We start from the raw sequence: 23610 nt of genomic DNA on the forward strand, positions 1-23610 counted from the left end.
TCAAAAGAATAAGGAAGGAAGTATTGCAATCAGCAACTGACAGTTAGCTGTCTTTGCACCGGAAATTCTTGTTCCTCATCCACTGATCGACGACCAAAAAAAATTACTAGTGACGGGGGGTGGCGCTCTGACTATTGGCGGTTCTCCGCTGGGGAGCGCTTTGGCTGATGGGACTGTTGGTGTTGTAATGATCTGTGCCCTCTGGCTATGTTAACTTATAACATTAATAAAGCAAGGACGACTTCTCTCGTGCTGGGTGTTTATTCACCGACCGGATTCCGACTGACGTTGTTACGTACATCACGTGACTTTGTTGTGGCGCTACGGAAAGCCGTAAGGGACCTTAGCAAATCAAATATTACTAGCAAATATTACATCTCCCTTTTTCTGAAAAGTGCTGCTTTCTCTGCAGAGATACAGACCACGTTGAGCACGTTTATAAGCGAATACAATCTTAATAAGAAAGAATATGAAAGTGGAACTCTTATATAACTGGACTGCAACAAAGTAGTGTAAAACATTTCCTTCACTGTCTAAATGTGACGCCGTAATAACTTTTCATCTTCTTTTTTTTTTTCATTTCATTACTGGTAACTGCAAACAGCAGGTAGGTACACAAGGTAAGTGAACGCTGTAAATATTTCTTTTCAAAACATAGCAGGTATAGTACAGGTTGGTGTAAAGTTCTCTCTTTTTTTAACATTCATAAGTCAAGGATTTGTCTTGGTTTGATCGTGCGACCTGACCTCGTGGTGTAACCAGGCTGTGTGTCTGGTTGTCGCTGATTGTTCGTGTCTGGAGGTTCAGCATGCTCTTGCTGATGGGCTTGTGTGTTGTTGTTAGCGCTGGTAACAGTCTGCTGTGAAGTGTGTGTGTGTGTAGTGTGAGTGTTCACTCTGCTTTGTCGCAGGTGTTGACGGTTGCGTTGGTAGATCTGACCTTCTTTGGTTTGGATGTGGTAGCTCCTCTCTGTGTTCGCTGGTCTTTCCACAGTTGCAGGTCTCCAGGATCCATCCTCCTGCCGGAAGCGGATTGGTGTGCCTGCGGGCAGGTGGGGCAGAGGTTTGGCTGTTCGGTTGTAGTATGCCTGCTGGCGCTGTTGACATACCTCTCTCCTTTTGTGAACATCCTCCTGACTGGCGATCTGTGGCTGCAGGTGTTTTGCTGTTGATGGGAGAATGGACCGCAGCCTCCGACTCATCAGTAGCTGTGCCGGTGATTTCAGGTTGTCCACCGGTGTGTTGCGATACTCCAGTAAGCTCATGTAGGGGTCTTTGTTCTCAGCTTTGGCTTTGTCCAGGATGCGTTTGGCCGTCTGGACAGTCTTCTCGGAGAGGCCGTTGCTCTGTGGGTAGTGGGGGCTTGTGGTGGTGTGTGAGAAACCCCATGTCTGTGAGAAGTTGCGGAACTCACCAGAGCTGTAGCACGGACCGTTGTCGCTGATGATAGTCTCGGGGATTCCGTGTCGAGCCATTGCTGCTTTCAGCTTCATGATGACGGCAGATGAGGTGCAGCTGTAAAGTCTTTCTAGCTCGAAGAATCTGGAGTAGTAGTCCACAGTGACTATGAAGTCCTGTGAGTTCCATGTGAATAGGTCTGTGCCTATCACTTGCCACGGCCGCTCGGGTATGGCGTGTGACATCATTGGTTCCTTTGCATTTGCGCTGCGCCGTTCTTGGCATATGCTGCAGTCTGCTACCGCATCCTCGATCTGTTTCCCCATGCCAGGCCAGAACAGTAAGTCTCTTGCTCGGCATTTGCTTTTTTCCACGCCAAGGTGGCTGGCATGGATGCGCTGTATCATGTCCTTGCGAAGCTTTTGGGGGACAATGATTCTCTCACCTTTGAACAGGATACCGTCCATTTCTGAGATTTCTGCTCTGTGGTTCCAGTATTCCTGGATGCTGGGCGGGCACTTTTTCTTTGTGTCTGGCCAGCCAGTGAGTGTGGCTCGTCTGAGTGCGGTGAGCTGTGGATCTTGCGCTGTTTCCTGCTTGATTTCTGTGAGTCTTGTGTCGCTCACAGGGATGTTGCTGAGGACTGTGTGCACTTGGGCCTCCATCCCTTCCTGTAGGTCACTGTCGTGGTGTTCTATTGACTTGCGTGACAGTGTGTCGGCCACCGGTATGTCCTTACCGGGGCGGTGGATGATTTGGATGTCGTATTTTTTGAGCGCCAGGATCATCCGTTGCAGCCGGGGTGGTGCTGCTGCCAGTGGCTTTTTTAGTATTGCCTCCAGAGGCTTGTGGTCTGACTCCACAATCACTTTTCGTCCATACATGTACTCGTGGAACCTCTTGCAGCCGAAGACCACAGCGTAGAGCTCCTTCTCTATCTGTGCGTAGTTTTCTTCAGTGCTGTTGAGTGACTTGGACGCATAGGCAATTGGTTTGCCATCTTGGAGCATGACAGCCCCAAGGCCACTTTTGGATGCATCCACTTGGAGTCGCAGCTCTTTCTGCGGGTCGAAATATGAGAGTACTGGACCTGGGTGCTGTGTAATGAGATTCTTCATCTCTTGGAACGCCTTGTCGTGGACTGCATCCCACACAAACTCACTGTCCTGTTTCAGAAGCTGTCTGAGGGGTGAGTTTATCTGTGAGAGGTGTGGAGCAAATCTGGCGAGGTAGTTGATCATGCCGAGGACTGTCTCCAGCTCTGCTTTGTTCTGTGGGGGTTGCATGTCCTTGACCGCCTTCACCTTGTGTGGGTCTGGTTTGATGCCTTCGTGTGAGAGCGTGTGGCCGAAGTAGCTTACCTCGGACACGCATATGTGACACTTGTCGGGGTTGAGCCTCACCCCTCGCTCCCTTGTGCGCTTCAGCATCGCTCTGAGACGCTGGTCATGTTCCTCTTTAGTCTTGCCGAACACTAGTATATCGTCCACTATGGCCGTCACACCGTCCAATCCTTCATATGTTTCATCCACGCGTCTCTGGAACTCGTCTTGAGCGGACACGATTCCGAATGGCAGTCTGAGGAAACGATACCTGCCAAACACTGTGTTAAATGTCGTCAACATTGAGGATTCAGTGCTCAGTTTGATGGCCCAATAGCCTGACCGCGCGTCTAACACGCTAAAGTACTCAGCTCCAGCAAGCTTTGTGGTGGCGTCCTCCAGCGTGGGGAGGGGGTAGTGAGGTCGTTGTATCACTTTGTTAAGAGCTCTGGGGTCTAAACACACTCTAAGTTTGCCTGTCTTTGGCTTCTCAACAATGACGAGTGCGTTCACCCATTCTGTGGGTTCTGTTACCTTACAGATTATGCCGCCTTTCTCCATGCTGTCAAGCTCGTCCCTCAGTTTGCTGCGTAGGGCGATGGGGATTCTGCGTGACGGGCAGACGACCGGCGTTGCATCTGGTGTGACGCGGAAGGTGCACTCGCCTGGGAACTCTCCTATTCCCTGGAAAACATCTGCATACTCATCCATTATGCTCTGTGATGTGACATTGTTTTCCTCGCTCACAGCCATCACTATTTTTACCAAGTTTAGGTCACGGCATGTTTTCATTGCCATGACTGGTGGGGCGTTTGTGTCAATGACGTAAAAGTCCAGCATCATTGCATTGTCTCTGTACTTACATTTGAGTTTGCATGTGCCTTTCACGCTCAGCGCGCCTCCTCCATATTCAGTGAGTCTGTGTATTGCTGGTTTCAGTGTCACATTTTTGAACAGCGCCTGGAACAGGTTGGTGGGAATAGTATTGGCCTGTGCCCCAGTGTCTAGTTTAAACTTTACCTTCTGTGGAGGTGTGCCAATTCCAACCTCTACGTAAGCCTGCTCGTTGCTTTTTCCGTTGTTCTCTATTGAGATGCAGTCTATGTACAGCTCTGTCTGTTCTCCCACAGCGGTGCTCTCCACTGTAATGTTGTCGAAGTACAGTTCTTCCTGCTCTCTGTCAGTGGTGTACTCTTCTGGGTTCTCTCCGACGGCATGTACTGTGCCGCGGTAGTACTTTGTCTGTCCCTGGGAGCTAGACTTGCATACTTTAGCAAAATGATTGAGCTTCTTGCATTTAATGCATTGTTTACCCTTAGCTGGGCAAGTGGCTTTAGCGCCGTGTAGCCCTCCACAATAGCTACACGCCCTGGCGGCGGTGCTAACGTCCCTTTGTCTGAAGTTAGCGTTAGCTGCTTTGGGTGCGTTCGGTTTGTAAGTCTTTCTGCCTATTGCGTGCACCGTTTCATGTGTGCTGCCCCGGCCCATAAACGTTAGCTGTTGCTTTGCTAGCTCGTGTGAGCGGGCTACATCTATGGCTTTTTCTAGCGTTAGCTCAGCTCCCTGGCTAAGTAGCTTTTCTCTCACTCTGGGTGAGTTGGTGGCAAACACGATGCGGTCCCTGACCATCTCGTCGGCATTTGGGTAGCCACAGTCTTTGACTAGGAGCTTTAGCTCAGTTACAAATCGTTCGAAGGATTCACTCTCTCCCTGCATCTTTTCATGAAATTTATATCTGGCATAAATCGGGTTTGCTTTGGGGGTGATGTACTCAGTGTACTTATCGTAGTACGTTTCTAGCTTCTTGGCTTGTTCTCCGCTGAGTGTCCAAGTGTTGTGCACATCGCGCCCTTTTTCCCCTATCCAGAGCAGGAGGTAGCTGCATTTCTCCTCTTCGTTCTTCCCGCGCAGGGGGCCCTTGAACATTAGCTCCGTTGTTTGCCGAAATCGTCTCCATGCTTCAGGTAAGTTCGCCGATTCCCAGTCCATCCGTGGAGCTGGAACGCCGTACGAATCCATATTGGGTATTTAAACTCCGCTACTCTGACACCATGTAATGATCTGTGCCCTCTGGCTATGTTAACTTATAACATTAATAAAGCAAGGACGACTTCTCTCGTGCTGGGTGTTTATTCACCGACCGGATTCCGACTGACGTTGTTACGTACATCACGTGACTTTGTTGTGGCGCTACGGAAAGCCGTAAGGGACATTAGCAAATCAAATATTACTAGCAAATATTACAGGTGTTAGATTTTAAATTGTGTTTTAATGATGTTGTGGTTATCGTTGTGTTTGTTTGGGGGTTCGATTCTGACTGAGTAGAAGACTGTTTACTGACTGACTGACCTTAGGACCGTGACTCTGACTGATGTCGCCAGTTGTGTCATGGGGGTGGGGGGGCATCGTTGTTTTGTTGTCAGTTCGGGGCGGTGTGTAATTAAAAGAGCACTCCCGGGGTCGTGTGGTGTATGGGGCACGGGAGTGGCGATTATCTCTGCCTCGACTCATTCTTCCACGCCGACTCGCCACGATATTTGGATGAGGAACAATGATATAGCACTTTTATCTTCACCATTGAAGGTTTCCGGGAGAAAAAAACACTCTCTCTCTCGCTCTCGCTCTCTCATTCAAATTCAAATGTGCTTTTATTAGCATGACAAATATACGTTTGTATGGAAAGCATTTTCACATAAAGGACAATAAGAGTGCACGAATACAGAACATATATACATCAACACAAGTAATAAAACAACTGACACAGCTACATCATGGCAACAAGATCCTGTGTGAGTGGATGTGTGTGAATTTGTCAGTCTCTGCATGTGTGTGTGTGTGTGTGTGTGTGTGTGTGTGTGTGTGTGTGTGAATATGCGTGTGAGTGAGTGCGTGTGTGTGTGTGTGCGTGTGAATATGCGTGTGAGTGAGTGTGTGTGTGTGTGTGTGTGTGTGTGTGTGTGTGTGTGTGTGTGTGTGAGACAGAGTGTGTAGTGTGTGTGTATGTGGCTGTGTTTTTGGGCGGGCTGTCTGTGTGTGTGTGTGTGTGTGTGTGTGTGTGTGTGTGTGTGTGTGTGTGTGTGTGTGTGTGTGTGTGTGTGTGTGTCCGAGTGTTGTCCCGGTCCTCCCCGTTCAGAAGGAGTACAGGATATCACACAGTCCCTCAGACGGTGGCAGGCTAGAACATACTGTGCAGCCGCAGTACAGCTGTCTCTGTGTTCACCTAGTATGTAGGGCAGTTTTCTGGGGTTTGGCAGTGTGTAGGGCAGTGAATTTGGGGTGTCTCTCCTCAAATTTCTGAAAGTAGTAAACGCGGATTTCCCGGAATGTCTTGCATACAGCTAAAAAGTGCAGCTCTGTCTCGACAACTTTGTCTTCACACTGTCGACAGAAACGTTCGTCTTTTTGCATCCGGGTCTTTTTTGTCTGCCTGTTTCTATTGCAAACCATCCAGGTATTGAAAGTAAAAACCATACTACTGCTACTGAGCCAAAGAAAAAGAATGCCTGGGCCGCAATTTGCAGTGAATTCAGTGCAAATGAAAATGTAACCACAAGAACAGTACAACAACTTCAGGTGAGAAATCTACATTATTATCAGTATTCCACATTTATTATATTCATATTTTTGACATTACTAATATTGAATGATATCTGCCTTTAGACTCTGTGGAAGAACATTAAACTGGCTTTAAAAAGAGAAAATGCAAAGACCAGAAGAGAGAGATTTAATACTGGTGGTGGACCACCAAAAAAAGACAAGGCTGATGAATTGAGTGACTTGCTGTCTGGAATTATTGAACCCCAGCATCCTCTGGATGGTATACCAGACGATGACCATTTGGATAGTTCAGATGAAGAACTGAGCACAAATGGTAAATATACCAAAGAAAGTAAATTGGTTACTTCCTTTAGTAAATGTATTACACTGACTGTGTCAATCTTTATTCTTCTTTCATTCTATGGACGATATGAGTTTATTTGTGCTTCTAACAGTGTTGTTTTTCCAGAGGAAAGGAATCTGAGCAGTGTGGAAGAGCCTGCAGTGTCCAGAGAGTGTGGGCCCTCTACATCTACTATAACATCCTTAAGAGAAGATGCTGCTGCCACCTCTCAACAGAGAACAAAAAAGATGACCATGCATGAAAGTTAGCCAGAGAATTTCATGAGCATAAAATGAAATATCTGAAGGAAGAACATGAAATGAAAATGAGAATTCTACAGGTTGAATTGGATATGAAGTTGGAAGAGAGAGCTATCCAAAAAAGATGCAGTAATGAGACAATTGTGATTGCCCGTCATGATGAACAATATATGTAAAAATAAATAAATGTTTTGTCATTTGCATATTCATGAGTTTAAGTATTTTAATCACCACAAACTACATTTTAAACCAGCTTTGGTTTAGTCACTCATTTAATTTGCTGCACACCATGTACAGAAAAACATTATCCAAGCAAAAATAGGCCATAATGAATACATTCCATATTTAAATGCATCTCATCTAGCTGAAGTGCTGCAATGTGAAAGCAGCTCTGTATGCAAGTCCTCTTTGGTCATTCCCTGCCTCAGCCATGGGCACATCTGTTTGATCCTGGTCTTCCATTGGAGGACCAGGACAGCAATACTGCCTCAGGTAGTTGTGGAGCACAGCTGTAGCAATTATCACCTTGCAGCATCTTCTTGGCTCAAAACGAAGTGTATTGCATAAACACTGGAATCGATTTTTCCATACTCCAAACATACGCTCGACCAGCCCTCTAGTGTGGATATGAGCGCTGTTGTATCTTTGCTGCTCAGCTGTTGTGGGATTTATGTATGGGGTGAATAAAAAGTTACTCTGACCATATCCACTGTCACCAAGGAGTAGTCCTCTATGTTGTCCTCTCTGAAACTGAGCACACAATGAAGAGTTGAGAAAAATCCTTGAATCGTGAGTTGCACCTTTCCAATGGGCAACAATGTTAGAAAACTCTAAATTAGGAATGCATTCACCCTGAACATTGATGGAAAACCAGTTCTTGCGGTTCCTGTACTCCTCAGCATCAGGAGTTGACACTTTATGGGAAAATGACATCCATCTATACAGCCAATCACTCCTGGGAAGTGCCCATATTCATAGAATTGCACTTTATAGTTGGCTTGGCCAGGAGCATCAGGAAACTTGATGTAAATATTCCTCAGTTCGCAAATGGCCCTACAGACTTTGTGAACTATTCTACACACAGTTGCTTCACTGGCACCACATAAATCACCAGTTTCACGATGAAACATTCCAGAAGCCAGAAATCTCAAAGTGATCAGAACTTGGGAGAGAACTGGGTAAAGGCCTTCCTCTTTGAGACAGAGAGGAAAGTCTAGGATCAAGCAAGGATATGATCTCCAGTGCATTTTCTTTATACATACAAAAGCGGTCTAGAAAAGTTATTTCATCAAAGTAATTTAATGGATTACTTCTATCCACAAGTACTCGTCTGGCTGGCCTCTGTATTGCATGTTGGTCTTCATTTAGATATTCCAAGTAGTCCATGCTCCCTCGCAAACTGCTAAGCAGAAATTAAACCTGCCTCTTTGAAGGATTAATTTAAGCTTCAATTTAGTCCTAGAGTAACTACGATCCTCCTTCTCGCAGTCGGTTTAGTTTAATCCAGAACAGGCTAAATCTAGGACTATTTTAAGATGTGTCTGTGCAAGTCTCTTTGAGTTAAGACAACTCAAACAGACATTTTAGTCTGGGACTAGACTTAAGCCTTGTCTGTGAAACCGGCCCTGAGACTTTTAATTCATAGATGTTAGCGTTTCATTTAAAATGCCATCAGGTTCACATGCTTTTTTGGGCTTCAGCTTGCCAATTTGGTCTAAAAGTTCCTGTTCAGTGATGGGGGAGTCGAGTGGGTTTTGTTATTCCTTGATTAACAGTTCTAATTTTTCTAGTTTGCTTATTATGTTACATTGGTCCGTGATTTGATCTGATTGGACTTTCTTAAATCGAGTTTGGAAATGGTTTGTCCAGAAATCTTCATCTTGTATCACTAATTCTTCATGATTTGTTTTTTTGAAGCGATTCCAATTGTTCCAAAATGTACTGGTGTTTAATGACTCCTCAATCACTGTCAGTTGCTTACAGGTGTACTGAGCTTTCTTAGTTCTGAGTGTGCATTTATAGTGTCTCGCAATATAGAAGTCTAATTGAAGTATTATTTGGATCTCTGTGTTTCTGATTGGATAACTTGCGAAGTTGTTTCCTTATTGATTGACATTCTGCATGAAACCAGGTATCTTCTTTCTTAAATTTTGGTTTTGATCTTGATCTTTTCAATCTTGCTTTTTCTGCTGTTTTTTTTTTCAAATGAGTTGTTAACTTTTTCCACGGCCTGTTTGACACCTTCTTTACTGAGGATGTAAGGGGTATCTAGGAAGATATCTAAAAGATTTTGTATTTTGTGATTGTCTGGGGGAGGGAAGTCTGGTCCTGGAGGGGGGTGGGAGGTGTGGTTTGCTGGTCCTGGTGGGTGGAGGTTGAGGCCTGTACTGGCTGTCAGGCTTGTGGGCTCTTTTTGGCTTAGGTGCTGAGTGCTGTGGTTGATGGGTTGATCCTGATGAATGGTGGACTGGTTGTTGTGGCTTGGTTCGTCTGTCGTCATGGTGCTGATGCCACTCTCTATCTAGATGGTTGTATCTGCGGTGGGGCCATGGCTGGGAGGTAAGGTGTCCATTTGTTGTGGGGAGCTGTCTCCCTAGTGCTGTATCCTTGAGTGTTTTTGCAAACTTCCTCATTGCCATCTTGCTTAAATGGCAGTGGTCATACAGGTCCTGTGTTGAGATGTTGGAGTAGTGGGCCAGATGAACATTTGGGCACAGCCTCTGGAGATGTCAGCATTCTCTTTGGATTGTTGTTGGGTGGAAGTCTTTGCGGGGAAGAAGGGTGGAGACCGTTATTCAAGAGTTAGGGAAAGAGTCTGCTGCTTTGTTTGCCAGGCTGTTGATGATCTCTCTCTCTCTCTCTCTCTCTCTCTCTCTCTCTCTCTCTCTCTCTCTCTCTCTATATATATATATATATATATATGTATATGTATATGTATATATATATATATATATATTTAAATCTCAACACAGATACAGGGAAAAAAAGCTTTAATACATTGCAGTACAGGCCTGTTTCGTGCGACGCGCACTCATCAGCTGCATATATATACACACACGTGTATATATATCTATATATGTATATATATAGATAGATAGATAAGACAGATAGATTGTTTTGTTCTGTTTTTTGTTTTTTTTTGTTTATTTTGAAAAGAAGACAAAAGAGAAAAAATCAAAGCAAGCAATATCATCATCAAACATTTGTTTTAAATCTCAAGCAGTTGGAAAAGGAGTGGGCAGAAGTTAAAAAAACTTTTCTAGTCCTACCCCCTTTTTCTATTTTAGTATTTCAACAGTGAACTGTGTGATTTAAATGAAAACTCAATCGTCTACCACCAGTGACCATGACGTCTATCTAGTAAACCATACAAAGATCATTCATTCAACACAACAAGAACAAAGCAAGTGCAGAGCAACATCAAAACAACTCAAGAACAACTCACACAAGATGTCACAGCTCCATCCCATATCTGTTCAACATGTTATTTTTAAAGAGTCTTTTAAATTTGATTATTGATTCACATGTTTTCATTTCATCACTGCAATTATTCCATATCTTGACACCTTTGGTTGTGACACAATGATACTTTGCATTTGTCCTTACTGGGTTTTGTTTAAACGTAAATATTTCTCTCAGGTCATAATTACTTCCCCTCAACTGGAACAACCCCTGGATACTGTTGGGTGCTTTATGATTTAACACTTTGTACATGATTTGAACAGTTTTAAAGTCCACTCGACCTTTGAATTTTAGTTTTTTTAGTTTGATAAAGAGTTGGTTTGTTGGTTCTCTGCAGTTGGCTTTGTTTACTATCCTTATGGCTCTTTTTTGAATAATAAAGATTGAATCGGTGTTGGTTTTATATGTGTTCCCCCACACTTCCACATGGTAGGTGATGCATGTAAGTATGAGGGAACAGTACAAGGTGTAAAGTGAAGCTTGATTTAGAAGATCTTTGACTTTGAATAGTATTGCAATTGATTTATATACTTTGGCCGTATAAATTATACCACATATAAATTAGATAGATAGATAGATAGATAGATCTGTATGTGTGTGATAATCGGAAAAGGCAACTTACATATATATGTATGTATATATGTATATATATGTATATATATGTATATATATGTATGTATATATATATATATATATATATATATATATATATATATATATATATGTTTAATATTGTGAGTTTACTGCAATAATATACTACAAATACTTTTGTACAGGCATGCCTTGAGCCTTCTCTGGGTCCTATAATGGGGCGTGATAGGGCCGGATTTCATCACGGTGCAGTCTCCTTCAGCTCGCCCTCCAACCGAGGAAGCCAGTGTCGGCCGTGCGGTGTGAGGATCATCTAAATCCGAGAAACCTCAGTTTACTGCCAACCCCACATTTTGTTGGTAAGAGACGAGTATATAACATACAGTTGTTGGAATACTCCATAATAAACAAATGTGAGCGAATTTTGGCCACGCTTTCTCAGACCGGTTATTAGTTCGCAGGCTAGCCAAGAAAGCTAAGCTAGCAGGCATGTTGTGCCTGACACATGCCTAGCAGTCAAGTTAGCCACATAACCAAATTTAGATTTTAAGTTTCTTGGATCTTGGTAGCAAAATAACGTTTCTGCTGCTCGAGCCAGTTTGAAGTCGCTGTAGTTAAAAATAGTTTTTACCCTTAAGGTAGCCTCAATTTTTGGCCTAGTGAGCAGGGGCGAAGTACCCTGGTTGGCTGGCTGTGGTGGTCGTGAGTTAACTAGCCCAGTTCGTTAACAATTCCAGCCAGTTGGCACTGGCAGGTGCCTTGCCGCGAAAAGATTTGTTGAATGAATTATTTTGCTCAATTACGTGCCGAGAGGAGACGGGCCTAGGCTTGGCTCACTACGGTGTCAAAATGGCATCTCCGAGTTCACCTTGCCCACCTGCTGTCTTGACGTGTTACCTCCGCCAGCCGGTAGCCTGGAGGGGAAATTGCGTTTGGTCGCGTGTGTTTGTTAGCATGTGCATCTGTCCGCAGCTAATCTTACAAACTGCTGGACCCATCAGTCTGATATTTTTGTGCACCCTATCATGGGTGCCTTACCCAACCGGCCTACCGGGCCCAGGGTCAGGGAGCCTGTAAGCCAGAGCTTCTGTGTGAAGTCGCTGTTATTAATTTTGCATATTTTGTCGCATAGTCAAAGGGCTTAGTCATTCATGTCATAACAGAGCCCCAAAGTCCTACTGAAAAACTGAAGGAAACTGCAGGTGAATGCATGTCTTAGTTAATATGCTGTTGGCGTTAATTGTGTGTATGTGCGCTGTAAATCCTGTTGAGGTACAGGTGAATTTAGTTATTGTACTGTTGGCTGCAAATCAGTGTACGTGTCCATGCCCCAAGGGCCCATTGTCTCCGCCGTTCTCTGGCTTCATTCACTCTAGCTCGCTCGACCAGTGCTGCTCCCCGATCTGAGTCTCAACTGTAGATGTCAGCATGTGCACGGTTAACTTGGACCCGGCAGTGACCGTGTCAAAACATTATAAGGCTCTCATTTCAGATACTTCCGGTATTACACTTTGTACACTATACTTACTTGCATAGTGTGTAAATGTACACAGGGTAATGTTGTCTCAAAATCGAACACGGCCATCGTGCACTTAACCGGAAATAACGATCACAATAGTGATGTGCGAGTCGAACGAATCGTTCGAAACTGCGACTCTTTTTACTGAGTCGGGAGTGGCAACTCCTCGTCGTCATTAACTCATTCACTAGCTAGTGCAAACTGCGAAGTCGAGAAAACATATCACGATCGTGCAACTATATTAACTGTATTTGTGGAAATGTATGAGTTAATTACTGTAACCTAGCCCTGTGAGAAAAGCAACCACTTTGGCACTTGTTTCAACTCGGTACTAGCTCTCCCAGCCCAGAGCTGAAGGTCTTGGGTTGCACGAATCAATCACTCACTCACTACTTGCTCTCCCAGCCTGGAGGCCGCTCCCTGCCCTGAGCTGAAGGTCTAACAGTTGTGTCCAGATGAACTGATTCAACTTTGGGAACGACAAACTTGATTTTACTTTTACTTCCTTGTGTGTGTGCCCCCTGTTTCACGTGATGCTGTGACTCCACTGCCATCTACACTGATGACCATGGTCTCTTGTTGTACGAATGGAATTGTATGCATGTCTGCACGACCAGTATAAGGACGCAGCTGTCCGGATACCTTTTTTTTTTTCCTTTGGAGGGCAAAGGTGGTTATGGCTAAGATTGGGGAAAGGCTGTAGAGAATGAATGAAAGTCAATTAGTTCAGTCCATCAACATCCTAGGAAAAGAAAACTCAGTCCGCAGACAGCTGCAGCTTCGTCGGCCACCATTTTCACAAGTTTAAAAAATAGGTTGGTGGTCCCTCCACTTCCACTACGTAGCCAAGATGGTGACCATTGAGGTTGAGAAGTTTCCAGCGTTTCACTCTCGACTTTTTGACCATTATGAGTGCGCCATCCGGGTACTCTTAGTGCACTGCATGTTGCCATAATTGTCAGTGTGAACACACTTATGTACTCAAAATAGCAAGTGTAAGTACAGAAGAATGCGAATTGAGACACAGTATGTTTTTAGATATCAATCTTGAAAGTAGACGAGAAGTCAATCATATTTCGCAAGTCAGCAAATCATTCACTTCTGATCTCGGCACAGGAGAACTGTAGGAACACTGGATGAACAAAAATAATAACCTTGTCTTTATTTTCATAATATAATAAAGCTGGGTAAACGTTTATGCTTGCGCATGCACGACTCATCTACGGTTGACAATCAGGCAGCGACATGATCAAAACTTGTAAAAATAATTTTGATAATACAAAAAACGCAAAAGTTATAAAGGATTAACTTCCTCTAGGTTGCAGTCAAATTTGGAAAATGTTGTATATTCTTGTCTCTGCCCGATCGTCAACTGTAGATGTGAGTCGCGCATGTGGTAGCGTAAACGGTTTATCCAGCATTATTATATCATGAAAATAAAGATGGGGTTAGGGTTAGATCCTAATGGTCACATAGCAAACCTTTTCTTTTTCGGAAGTGCAAGTTTATATTAGACTTGGTTGCATTCATGTGAGGGTCTGCCTAAGAGGCTGCACCTCCACAGGCTTGACAGGCAAAACATTTTTATTAGGTAGATTTTTTTTAAGCTTTAATGCTGCATATTGGAATTTAGTAGTATGCTAATCTCGCATACTACTGGGCCTGTCAGCCTAATCATTTTTGTGCACAGCTATGACTGTATGATCAAGGACCTCTCATCGTTGAAAAAACTGTTTTATTTTGTTTGTTTTTTTTACCACAATTGAGTGCTAACTCCTGAGCTGGTTTTTTTCCTAAGTCCGAGCGCCGGAGAAGAGGAGATACACCCTGGTGCACTCTATTGGATGCGCTCTTCTAGTTACTGCTATTTTCAGCTTTGTTTTGAGGGTCCAATCATGATGGTAGTTAAGTGCTTAGGGCTCTGATTATCCAAAACCTTCATAAAGCCCATATATCGCCACTTGCGCTTTCATTAAACAGCTCGGTTACATAAAGTAACTGCATATATTGGTAATGGGTAATTGGTTTTATTAAAGCATTAATTCAAATAGTATTGTGTAGCCACAGTTATTTAATGAATCTTCAGACTGTAGCTTGTGCTACAGTTAAGAAGGGGTGGGCGTACTCTAATCAATAGGCTATGTGAAAGGTGTTGACAGTCATTGCCCAATGGGCTATCCAGTTCATTCATGTAGCGTCTTGATTCCGATGAGCCGTGGTGGCAACTATAGGAAGACCCTGTACTTCCCTAACAGCTATCCTTGTGTAAACCATGCCTACCTGTCGAAGCTATACTTCTGATGACACTTTTGTCTTTTATGAGAAGTGTTTGAGGTTGGCTGAGCACTGGTTCTCACAAGCATAAAGAATTTCTGCTTATCCTTAAGTCATACCAGCCTCAGGAGTGCTCATGTAGCCATTATCTTAGAATGCACACAAGTAAATATGAATGTGATATCAAAATGTAAAATTGCATAATATGAAGAGTAACTTCATCATTGCTTCATAGGTAACATTTTGTGACATCGCTTAATAGGCAACATTTCATAGCCTGAGTCTGTAATCTGTATCATAAATCATAATTTGTGCTCTAAGGCAGCTGTCTACCCTAGTACTGTACATGCAGAGCCAATCAAATGGATGCAGATGGTTTCTGAGTTAACAAACTCACTTGGGGATCCTGCATCTGTCATGGGAAGATAGGCTTCAAGCTGGTAGCATGCAGCCACACCCTTCATTGTACAGTGGGGGAAATTGTCAAGTGCAATTGTTTTCAGTATTAAATTCTTTAGAGCTCTTAATATGTCTACATTAAGGGACAAATGCAAAATTACTTTTGATTTTTCAAAATTTTTGAAGATTGTTTTGTCTCTGCAGGAACAATGGCCGTGCCTCCTTCATATGCTGATCTTGGCAAGTCTGCTAAGGACATCTTCAACAAAGGCTATGGTATGGGTTTTCCATCTTGACAGTTTTTTTTTTAGTTGTGTTGAATTACTGATTTAGGAGATACATTCATATCTTCCTTCCAATTAATTGGGCTTGAATTTTTACAAGTTATTTCTTTCCTTAGGATTTGGCCTGGTGAAGCTCGATGTCAAGACCAAGTCAGCCAGTGGAGTGGTAGGGTTATCAGTTTGTTTTGAGAGTGGAAAGTAGAAATATCTTTTTGTAGTTGCTTTTTTATGCAAAACCAAATAGCTTCGTTTATAACAGCCAAGTTAAAATTAGTTGATCCCAATTGTACAGAAAATGTAGAGTTTTACTGTCATTTCTTTCTGTGCATGTCTTTCAGGAATTCAAAACATCTGGCTCCTCAAACACTGATACGAGCAAGGTCGTGGGCAGCCTTGAAACTAAATACAAGCGATCAGAATATGGACTAACTTTCACGGAGAAGTGGAACACTGACAACTCCCTGGGAACAGAGATCACTATTGAAGATCAGGTTTGAAAATGTCAATGCCAACATTTTGCACAAATACTCAGTTTTCCCATAATTTTTTGTGTGTGTGGGTTTTGGGGACGGTGGGGGGGGGGTTGTTCAAAATGAAATGTTATTACACTCCAGCTGTTACATGGTAAAAGATCTTTTGGTGTTAGGTTTATGCCTTAATTTGTAGGTTATCAATCTCAAATTGATTCTTTTTGTATTTACCCAGATTGCCAAGGGACTGAAGCTGACGTTTGACACGACCTTCTCACCAAACACTGGGTTAGTCATTGTGAATAAAAGTTGTCTCAGTGTCATTTGAACTCTCTTGGCCAGTGGTTTCCAACCCAGTTCTCAGTAGGATTGGGCGATATGTCAAAATGTTCCTACTGGCCATCGTCAGCCCAACAGTCAGTGATTGCTGATATATGCTGTCAACCATTTTCAGCAAATGCGATTATGGAAGAGCTCGTTTTAAAAAAAGAATACAAAAGCCCCTATTTGGGATAATTTTGGTTTTAAACCATATGCAGCCGGCAAGCTGAAAGACCTAAATGTAATTTGCCATCTTTGCAAACGAGTAGTGCTGGCAAAAGATTCTTAAACTACCAATTTGCATGAGCATTAATGTGAAAATCTAATTTTACTGAAACATTGCAGCCTATAGGCTACTCTTCTTTAAACAAAATAAATCGCCTTGAGATCCTTGCTAAACAAAAAACTGTAAAGACAGGCTGAAAAGCTGTCCAATGTAATTTAGGGGGGGGGGGGGAGTCCAATGGCATCAGATGCAAGACGCCACCCCTTGCAGCCTCCAAATGACCAAATGTAGGTATAACATAACTATGCTATTAAATAAACGATAGGGTGCACAACTGCACATAGTTTTTGGTCGTTCTCAAATATGATTTTTGAATTGACGTTGCTTTTCAGCACCAATCGATCGGACAGCAACCACTTGAGACGGCTTCATTGTCATTTTAGTCCCTGCCCTGTTTTGTGAAAGTCATCAGAAATCGGTGCAACAAGAACAAGCATATGGCCCAACTCCAACTGCCAGTTCTTATTCACGTATGCTTTGAATTATGTTTTACAGGTTAATTATTTACTGTGTTGAATTCTCAGAGTCAGACCATTAAATTAGCAAAAATTACATACCCCCAAAAAAACAACTGCTGATTGGACTCAGCCAATCGCCGAGTGCCGACATATTCATTCAATTGCCCAAGCTGTAGTTCTCAGTGACCCCTGCTCCTCAATACTGTTGATTTTCTTCCTTGCCAGGTAGTTACTTGTGTTCAACTCTTAGGCCTCTTATGATCAGATGACTAGGATAGCTGATAAAACATATGAACATGATGAACTACCTGTAGAAATAGAAAACCAGCAACACTGCGGGTGCCTTGAGGACTGGTCTGAAAACCACTGCTGCAGACCATGTAGTGCACTCTGTACCTAGTTTCTCTGCTTGACTAGTATTGGCAATCTGATCCATGTTGCATATGCTCTGGACAAATGTAGAAGTTGGTAATGGGTGTCACTTGACCCCGATCTCAAAACGGAGCTCTGGTAAAATATTGTCGCTCGTTTTTCAACTTGTTTTGTTTTTATGGAGTATTGTGGTGGGCTTCTCCCATAACGATTGCCTCAGCATTGGCATGTCCCTCCATATGCTCGCACGACTAAGTTGTATTAGCTTTCTGAGAAGTGTTAATCATATCAGGAATATGGCAGATGCTCAGGGACACATGGCCTAGAAGAGGCGTCTCCTCTTTCATGTTGGACAGGGCAACATGAGTTCCCCTGCCCTGTGAGTTGGAGATGAGTTACTACATTGAGAAGGCATGTACAAGGCAACAGTGTCAAGCTCAAGATGGGGAAATAACACCAGTGTTGGCAGTGGCAAGTGATCCCTTTATACTTTACCTGCCATATTGGCAGGTCATCAGCCACTACCTAATGCAGACCTGCCAACATGTACACATTTCTCATACTCGGCACGCATTGTGACCCTTAAGTACGCTTGTACGATTCACTGCTCCAGGTACGCATTTTGTTGCATCTCGCATTTCGCCGGTTTCAGTTTCTATGCATTCTATGAAGTTGATTCTGCCGCTGAGCCACAGCAATCCATGTAAGTGGAGTGAAAAGCTTTTGGCCAATCAGAGCGCAGTATTTGAACCCGCTTGCCCACCTGCTCCTCCTAGCAAATGCTTCGCGCGTTCAATTCAGTGCCTCTGCCTCAAGCAAGATCCCTCTTCGGCCACTTGCTCATCACTGCTATTCGCCTGCATCCCTGTTTCTCACCATTCTAGGTCAGTGGTTCTCACCAATGCAAACAGAATTGAAAAGATAAGTTACCGTTCATCTATACGATGTCGTGTGTGTGTTGCAAATAGTAAGCTAACCGTCACGTTTCCCCGAATCCATTAGCCCACAGACAAAAACTGTAGGCTTGCGTGCCATGGCTGAGCCGTTTCAAAAAAGGTTCGGAAACAACAAAGATTTCTGGACTGCTGTCGGGAGAGATGGCCTTTGTGTTCAATTTTTCACAGTAACGCAGACTGTGAAAGGATCTTCAGCTTGGTCACTAAAAATAAAACGAAATGTCGTGCTAGCCTGAGCACAGAGATGCTCAGTTCTCTGGTGACACGAAAAGTCATGATCGCCTCCAAAGGCAGCACGTGTTACAAAGAGACTTTCAGTGACGCAGTACTTAAAAAAGTCAAATCTGCAACCTTCAACAAGTTGCACTAGTTTCACTATGCATGGAAAATTTGAATCTTTTTCGTTGTTTGTTTTTAGCAAACTGATTTTGATATTGATACCTGCTGGTTTTGCACATTTATTTAATGTTTTGATTTATGTATTTACAAAGAATGTCCTCAGTTTACTTTTAGAAGTTTCCATGGGCTATGCCTCCTGTACAACACTTGTATAGCTGTTCTGACAATAAATCTCGATTGGTGAAAATATTATTATGTGTATATTAGGTATTATGGTGTTAAAGAAATGGAAACGGATGATCCGCTGTGGCGACCCCTAACGGGAGCAGCCGAAAGTAGTAGTAGTTGTAGGTATTATGGTGTTAGGTATCTCAGTGGTGGTGGGTGAGCAACGGTGGAGTGTACATTGCTGGTGGGCTATCAGGTGCGCGGGGGTGGGGGGCGTACATTGGTGGTGGGCTGTCAGGTGCGCGCGCGCGGGGGGGGGTGGTTGGTGTTGTGGGGTAGTACTCATAAAATTTCTTCAAGGTGGGCAGGTCTGCTAATGCCACTATTCTGATAGTCGGGTCTGCTTGGTGAAATAGGCGGGTAGTTATTTTCTAAAGCACGCTCTTAAAGGGTTTAGTGTCAAGTATTATCATGGGATCGTGAAATTTGTATTTTTGTTATCCTTCACTGAAAATGTTGGAAAACTATATGATTAGTGTTTGGATCATGAGCTTGTGCTGAAAGATAGGACATTAACACTAGAACGACTGGGATTTCACTCATACCTAAAATGACAATGGGCGGTCAAATTGACAGCCAGTTTTTAAACTCTATATTCTGTCAAGATAAATAACCAGTTGAGATATTAATACATTGCATATCTTAGTATGTCTGTTTGGAAATGACTGACACCAAAATTAAGATTTTAACAACTTAAATACTATTTTTCTAACAATTTAAAATGGCCGCTGTCCAACGCCTGTAAATATTGCATTGCGTTGGTGGTAGTCATGGTGCGTCTGAAACGGTGTCTGTACCCAGACATGTTGGAAATACTCAAAAATCAAGTTTAGACTATTTCTCTGCACTGGAGAACTTTATTCTAGGCGGAGCAATGAACTTTGCAAAGGAAATGATGCAACCAACACAAGTTGTAAATAGTGACATGACGCGCACGATCACGCGCAAGTTATTTGTGGTCATTTTGACTGGTCATGGTCGTTTTAGGTAGATATTATCATAGCTTTTTTTTTTTTGCAATTGATCTAAAACTCAAGCAAAATTATTAAACTTATTATTAAAATTATTAAACTTTGAAAATCCAAAATGATCATATGACTGTCTTTGGTCATTCTAGTGTTTAAGAAAGAAATATATAATGTCTTTGTGATGTGCTGTTGAGCTGTGCATTTTAAAGATTTTGTGACAAATGTATGCAAAGTTACATTGGCAGCGGCCTGTTGTTTTTACTGTAAATTGACCCACCAACAAGAGTTTGTTGATGGCTAATTTGACTGGAATGGGATTTCAATCAAGCATTTAACTAAAGCCGTCTTCTTCTTTATTAATAGCAAGAAAAGTGGCAAAGTTAAGACTGCTTACAAACGTGAGTATGTCAACTTGGGCTGCGATGTTGACTTTGACTTTGCTGGCCCCACTATCCATGGAGCTGCAGTTGTTGGCTACGAGGGCTGGCTCGCCGGTTACCAGATGACCTTTGATACTGCCAAATCCAGGATGACCCAAAACAACTTTGCCATTGGTTACAAGACAGGAGACTTCCAGTTGCATACCAATGTGTAAGAGCAAAAAATTTCTTATGACAGAAAATTTTCATCTTGAGTATGTGTCCTATGTACTTCTTTTTAACTAGGAAGGAGAATACCAGCTGATAAAGGTTACATTTTCTTTAGCTGAAACCAGAAAAAAACCTAAATGTCCTTCCCACATTTTCATTGATTTCTAAAGCAATGATGGAGCAGAGTTTGGAGGGTCCATCTACCAGAAGGTGAGTGATAAGCTGGAGACGGCAGTCAACCTGGCATGGACCGCTGGCAGCAACAGCACACGTTTCGGCATCGCAGCCAAATACCAGCTAGACAAGGATGCTTCCCTGAGTGTGAGTAGAACAGCTTTCAGTAAGTTTCTCAAGGTCATGTTGTCTACATTGTCTTTGGTCACTGTTCAAATTGTCATGTCTGTAAAGCCTAGGCAAGTCAAAGTTATTGTGTGGAGGGCGTCCGGGTAGCATAGCGATCTATTCCGTTGCCTACCAACACGGAGATTGCCGGTTTGAATCCCCGTGTTACCTCTGGCTTAGTCGGGCGTCCCTACAGACACAATTGACTGTGTCTGCGGGTGGGAAGCCAGATGTGGGTATGTGTCTTGGTTGCTGCACTAGCGCCTCCTCTGGTCAGTTGGTGTACCTATTCAGGGGCAGGGGGAACTGGGGGGGAATAGTATGATCCTCCCACGCACTACGTCCCCCTGGTGAAACTCCTCACTGTCAGGCGAAATGAAGCGGCTGGTGACTACACATGTATCGGAGGAGGCATGTGGTTCTCTGCAGCCCTCCCTGGATCGGCAGAGGGGCTGGAGCAGCGACTGGGGCGGCTCAGAAGAGTGGGGTAATTGGCCGGATACAATTGGGTAGAAAAGGGGGAAAATCAAAGTAATTGTGTGGTCCTAAAGCTTGTGTAGTACTAAAGAAATGCCTGGCATCAGCTAATGTATATATTATTTATTTCCTTTATTTCTTTGTTTAGGCTAAAGTGAACAACACTAGCCTTGTCGGTGTTGGCTATACCCAAACGCTCAGACCAGGTAAGTTGGTTATCTACATGCATAAGGAATGCATCTGATTGGTGTTATGGTGAACATTGTAATTCTTTAATGTGCACATGCTGAAATCAACAGTAGTTCTGCAGCTGTTCCATTCATTACTTTTTTTTTTCATAATGAAAAAAAGGCATTTGAAATGGCGGCACGGTGGTGCAGTGATTAGCACGGTCGCCTCACAGCAAGAAGGTTTTGGGTTTGAGCCCCGGGGTGGTCCAACCTTGGGGGTCGTCCTCTGTGTGGAGTTTGCATGTTCTCCCCGTATCTGCGTGGGTTTCCTCCGGGTGCTCCGGTTTCCTCCCACAGTCCAAAGACATGTAGGTCAGGTGCATCGGCCATATTAAAATTGCCCCTAGGTATGAGTGTGTGTGTGTGTGTGTGTGTGTGTGTGTGTGTGTGTGTGTGTGTGTGTGTGTGTGTGTGTGGCCCTGTGTAATGGCCTGGCGGCCTGTCCAGGGTGTCTCCCCGCCTGCCGCCCAGTGACTGCTGGGATAGGCTCCAGCATCCCCGTGACTTTGAGAGCAGGATAAGCGGTTCGTCCCCGCGACTCTGAGAGCAAGATAAGTGGTTCGGATAATGGATGGATGGATGAAAAAAAGAGTACCTCGAAAATTGTGTGTGTGTGTGTGTGTGTGTGTGTGTGTGTGTGTGTGTGTGTGTGTGTGAGTGAGATGGCCTGGTGGCCTGTCCAGGGTATCTCCCTGCCTGCCGCCCAATGACTGCTGGGATAGGCTCCAGCAACCCTGAGAGCAGGATAAGCGGTTCAGATAATGGATGGATGGATGGAAAAAAAAAGAAGAGTACCTTGATTTAATTTGGAGGCCTCCCACAAAGACAGTGTAACATATGCAACTGTTAAGACCAGAGTGCATGATCTGAATTTTTCCAAGTTGAAGATATACTCCGTTCTTTGTGTAAATATAAGGTTTCTGTTAGTTTTAAGAACAGTGGTTTATTTATCTGATCTTTATGCCTCTTGCCTGTGCAGGTGTGAAGCTCACTTTGTCTGCCCTGGTGGATGGAAAGAGTGTCAATGCAGGAGGCCATAAGCTTGGTCTGGGGTTGGAACTGGAGGCCTAAGCACTTCTCAAAATGAAGGGGACTAGGGAATATCAGAAGAATCTGGCCTTACATATTTCCAACTCAAACCAGCAAGGGGATATCTCGAAGGGATTGGTTCAAAGGCTACAACCACAAACTGTCATTTCAATATACCGTATCGTTGGTATATTACCTTTTTTGTTTGCCTCTCCCTTGTATCCATTCAAGAGACGCTCGGTGGCTGATCATTGTTCTTTGTTTTTATCCAGCACTGCCATGACAATGAAATAAATCCCTTACCTTGTTGTCTGGCTCCCTTTTATGATGATTCCCTGACGCATTGTATATGGTCACCTATCAGTTCATGGTTATGTGGGGTGAGTTTGGTCATACCTTCTATCTGATTTTACCATTAGGATCATCTGATATTCCTCTGTCATCTGAAACACTTTATTTTAAATCCATGTCATCCGGTACACTAGGCTTCTTAAACTATTTAAATACTGTTGTACTTTTCTTCATGCACTCAAGGACATGCTAAAGCTCTAGTGCTTTGCTTTGTGTCGGCCATTGGAGTTTGAGACGTTCTGTTGAAGGTATACATAACCCTCCCTTAAACTGGGTAGTTTTTGGGGGGCTTAATATTGGTTCTGTAAGTTTGGGGTAACTTGTATGTTTGGTCGACCAAGCAGGCTATTCTTGTGTTATTTCTGCTTTGCAGACAACAGGGGAGGAGGGAGGGGGGCATAATTAAAGTTCACAGTAATGCCAAACTGGATAACTGTCCAGCTGAGGTCCAACTAAAAGTTGCATTTCTGCACTCTAGGTCATGGTCTTTGTACTGGGTAGCAGAGACATTGTCCACAGGAAATCTTGGAGGTCCTTATGTGTATGTATAACTTTTGAATAAAGACTTTCAACTCCATGTGTTTCATTTGGTGTTATTAGTCTTTTTGAAGTGATGCCTACCAGTTAGAAATTTGCTTTTCTTGGAGGTTGTGAAACTGACAGTGTGACATACACTCTAAGCCAGTGGTTCTTAATTCGGTCCTCAGTGACCCCACCAGTGCCGATGTGTTTTCTGTTCTGCCAGGTAATTGGGTTGCCCTGTCGGTTCAGTTTTTAGACTTGACACAACAGGCAAATTAACATA

The 23610-nt window shown here is 43.4% G+C and overlaps 1 protein-coding gene and 1 long non-coding RNA gene across 2 annotated transcripts; both read left to right on the plus strand.

The window, feature by feature from the left end:
* The first annotated feature begins 5960 nt into the window (after positions 1-5960).
* Positions 5961-7007, plus strand: LOC130123253 (uncharacterized). Its single transcript, XR_008811291.1, has 3 exons — positions 5961-6292; positions 6380-6590; positions 6726-7007. It is a non-coding gene; the product is annotated as an uncharacterized LOC130123253 (long non-coding RNA).
* A 4162-nt stretch (positions 7008-11169) lies between these two features.
* vdac2 (voltage-dependent anion channel 2) lies at positions 11170-23382 on the plus strand. Its single transcript, XM_056291315.1, has 9 exons — positions 11170-11271; positions 15309-15380; positions 15505-15554; positions 15727-15879; positions 16094-16146; positions 20150-20377; positions 20547-20697; positions 21344-21401; positions 22405-23382. The coding sequence occupies exons 2-9, from the start codon at positions 15314-15316 to the stop codon at positions 22494-22496; spliced, it is 852 nt and encodes a 283-aa protein (XP_056147290.1). The 5' UTR covers positions 11170-11271; positions 15309-15313; the 3' UTR covers positions 22497-23382.
* The last annotated feature ends 228 nt before the right edge of the window (positions 23383-23610 follow it).

This window comes from Lampris incognitus, chromosome 13 (genome assembly GCF_029633865.1).
Source record: "Lampris incognitus isolate fLamInc1 chromosome 13, fLamInc1.hap2, whole genome shotgun sequence".
NCBI classification, from domain to species: domain Eukaryota; kingdom Metazoa; phylum Chordata; class Actinopteri; order Lampriformes; family Lampridae; genus Lampris; species Lampris incognitus.

Bases quoted from the DNA above. Each gene is read 5' to 3' on its own strand.
- vdac2 (XM_056291315.1), top strand. From the start codon at position 15,314: ATGGCCGTGCCTCCTTCATATGCTGATCTTGGCAAGTCTGCTAAGGAC. The intron at 15,381-15,504 runs GTATGGGTTTTC...TTCTTTCCTTAG, and splicing joins CATCTTCAACAAAGGCTATG to GATTTGGCCTGGTGAAGCTC. The intron at 15,555-15,726 runs GTAGGGTTATCA...CATGTCTTTCAG, and splicing joins CCAAGTCAGCCAGTGGAGTG to GAATTCAAAACATCTGGCTC.